The 3,044-nt window shown below is 36.1% G+C and overlaps 1 protein-coding gene across 1 annotated transcript; it reads right to left on the bottom strand.

The window, feature by feature from the left end:
• Nucleotides 1-1,476: 1,476 nt before the first annotated feature.
• LOC141679770 (protein FAR1-RELATED SEQUENCE 5-like) lies at nucleotides 1,477-1,899 on the bottom strand. Its single transcript, XM_074486177.1, has one exon. It carries the CDS (start codon nucleotides 1,897-1,899, stop codon nucleotides 1,477-1,479), a length of 423 nt encoding a protein of 140 aa, XP_074342278.1.
• Between the last annotated feature and the right edge of the window lie 1,145 nt (nucleotides 1,900-3,044).

A 3,044-nucleotide genomic window follows, 5' to 3' on the forward strand; every position in this document is an offset into this window, starting at 1 on the left:
AATTGTATTAATGGCAAGGAATATGTAAATTTATTCAGAACCTTTTTAAGGTGTATTGGCATATAATTGTGGAATAAAATGACTTGTGATTATTTTTGGATATTCATCTCTGAGACTATAACTTGTGGTGTGTGTGTTTATTGTGGGGTCACAGTACAGAGTAGTTGATTGTTTATTAAGATTGGGTGTTATTAATGGAAATGGAACTCGTGACAACCCGGATCCCCGACCCCGGATTTGGGGGTATTACACTTTAAGTCCTGACTTCCAGTAAGTACTGATTTATCCTGTTTAAGTAAGATCAGAAAACTAAACATAAATCATATTAGCCATGACATTATCAAATATATCTAACAATAACTTTTTTTCAAAATTTTTTTGGAGTCACTTCTTTTTTTTGGGATTATTAATAATGCCAACAAGTACTAACATTAACAATATTGAAAATATTTAATTAAAATTCATTAATATTCCAAAGTACATGATAAGAAATTACAATCATTTTTTTCCTTTTTTTCCTAATAATCTCGAGGGACAATTTCTTCTATCATGGCCTTCTTCCCTCGCCCCACAAAAACTGCACTTTCGAAATTGTTTATTTGAACTTGACGTCTCGATACCACTTTTGAATCAACCCGCTTTTGGACGTCCTTTTGTTTGTGACCTTGGGGGATCTAATAACTGATCATCTTCTTCATCATCTTCTTCATCATCACTTTCATAGTCCTCATTTATTTGTTTCTCTCTCTCTCTTCTCCCGGAAAAGACTTAATCACATACTCCTTTTCTCTCTCGATCATGCTCATCAAGTAATTATACCGCGGAACGGAGCAACTACCAACAACAGACAAACCTTGGAAAACTTTACACAATCCACTATATCTTGCCATTTGAGATTCTACAATATTACCAAGCATCCGAGGGGTACACGGTAGAGGCCCCGCAACTTTGTTTCCGTTTATTGTCCACCTCATTGTGACAAGATCTGGCGGTATCATCGTCTTTTGTTTCTTGTTAAGGTAACGGATCATGTGTCTACAAATCATCCCGGAATATTCAAATTTTTTACCAAGAATAACTCCCGTCGATGGAAACCTTCAAGAAAAAATTCCTTCTATAAATTTCCGGCAAGGTGGAATTTTCTACCAAATACATCTTTGAAAGATAATCTCAATAACCCTTCATACTTTTCATAATAAAAGATTGACTTTTTTGAAGCTCTTTTTGAAATCGCTTAAACATCTCTTTTGTGTATATCTTGGAGGCATGTATCTCTATTGACGAGTTAGAGAATAGTCTCATTTCCTTGTACTCGGTGTCAAAATTGGCTTGAACCTCCCGTAAATATTGTGATTCCAAAGCTTTTTATGAATTCTCAATGAATTCTTTCAAACCGGTCGACGCTTTCACATACTCATCAAAAAATGAATTCATAGACTCGCTCCTTGAGGTGGTAGTCATACCGGCGGCAAAATGTTATTTCGTGAAAGCAAAAACCCATTGTCGTCTAATTGCATACATATCATTTAGCCAATTGTGATTTTCAAGATCATATTTCTCTTTCAAATCCTCCCACCTACCTCCAAATTCCGTTGGTGACAATGACTTGTAGATACATGCATTAAAATCCGTCTTGAACTCCAAGTATTGAGTATACAAAGTAGATAGTTTCTCGGGAAACTTGCTACTAATATGCCATGTACAATATGTATGGTTGGTGTTAGGCATAACCTCGGCAATGACATTACTTAAAGCGATGTCTTGATCCGTAATAATGGTAATAGGTTGATTGTTATCGACCGCTTCCAACCAAGTCTTCAAAACCCGTCTATAAGAAGTCTCTTTCTCGTCCCTTATAAGTGCAAATCCAAATAAAATATTTTGGTAGTGGTGATTCATTCCCGTAATTGGAATAAAAGGCATGTCATACCTATTAGTCCGATATGTCGAGTCGAAAGTTACCACATCTCCAAAATTCTTGTACGCGTTAAGCGGACGAGGATCAACCCACACCAAACCCCTAACCCGATTCTCCTTATCCACATCCACTCGGTAGAAAAAATTTCCATCACTTTATTTTTGCAAGTCTTTTAACAAAACCAATCCACACTCCGCATCACTGGAATCAAAAACCCGTCTTCGAATGTCACGTATTACATTTCGTACGTCTTGAGCGGAAAAACTAACTTTTTCAATACCACCACACGTCTCACTAAGTAAATTCATCACTTTCGGGGTCTCGATACCCGATTTGTTGAATATCTCAATCAAAGATCGGGTAAACGGATCTATGTTGCGTGATCTTTGCATGAATTTTACCTTATCCGATGTAACCATAGCATGATTGTGCTCTAGGTTAACCTTGGTTACTTCCCATTTGTTTGAGCTTACTTTGTGAGCAACAAACATACGAGCACGACAACAAGTTCGAGGAATGACATCTCGAGGTCGTTTCCCTTTAACCCTATCTTCAACTTCCAAGGGTTTTGGGCCCAATCTTCCACCCTTTCGACATATATACAAACATGACGATATACCACCATTTCTTGAATGCCTATGACTTTTTCGAATAATTATCTCAAACCCTATACTTCGACCACAACCTCGATAAAAACTTTCCGCTTCATCCAACGAATCAAATATCATACCAACACAAGGAACTACATCATTCATATTTCCAATAAAATTTTCATCATTAATTTTATCATCGTCATTAAAAGAATCATTACCATCATCGGAATCACTGTGAACATCATGATTTTTCCAACTGAAACCAACATCATCATCACTATGCGTTTTTCCATTCCCTGGATCATTAACTTTATCTTCAATACTATCAAAATCTATTACTTCATCATCATTAAAGATTTTACGATAAACCCTCTTTTTTGTGGGGGGGGGGGGTAACATAATTAAAATCGTTATGATCACTAGATGAACTTGAATAATCAAATAAATAAGAAGCCATGAATTTTGAATACTAACCTTGATTTTCAGAAGAATAAATTTGAGCAGAATGTTAAGCAGCAGTATAAGATCAAAGG

This window comes from Apium graveolens, chromosome 8, assembly GCF_009905375.1.
Source record: "Apium graveolens cultivar Ventura chromosome 8, ASM990537v1, whole genome shotgun sequence".
NCBI classification, from domain to species: Eukaryota; Viridiplantae; Streptophyta; class Magnoliopsida; order Apiales; family Apiaceae; genus Apium; species Apium graveolens.

Bases quoted from the DNA above. Each gene is read 5' to 3' on its own strand.
- LOC141679770 (XM_074486177.1), bottom strand. From the start codon at position 1,899: ATGAATCACCACTACCAAAATATTTTATTTGGATTTGCACTTATAAGG.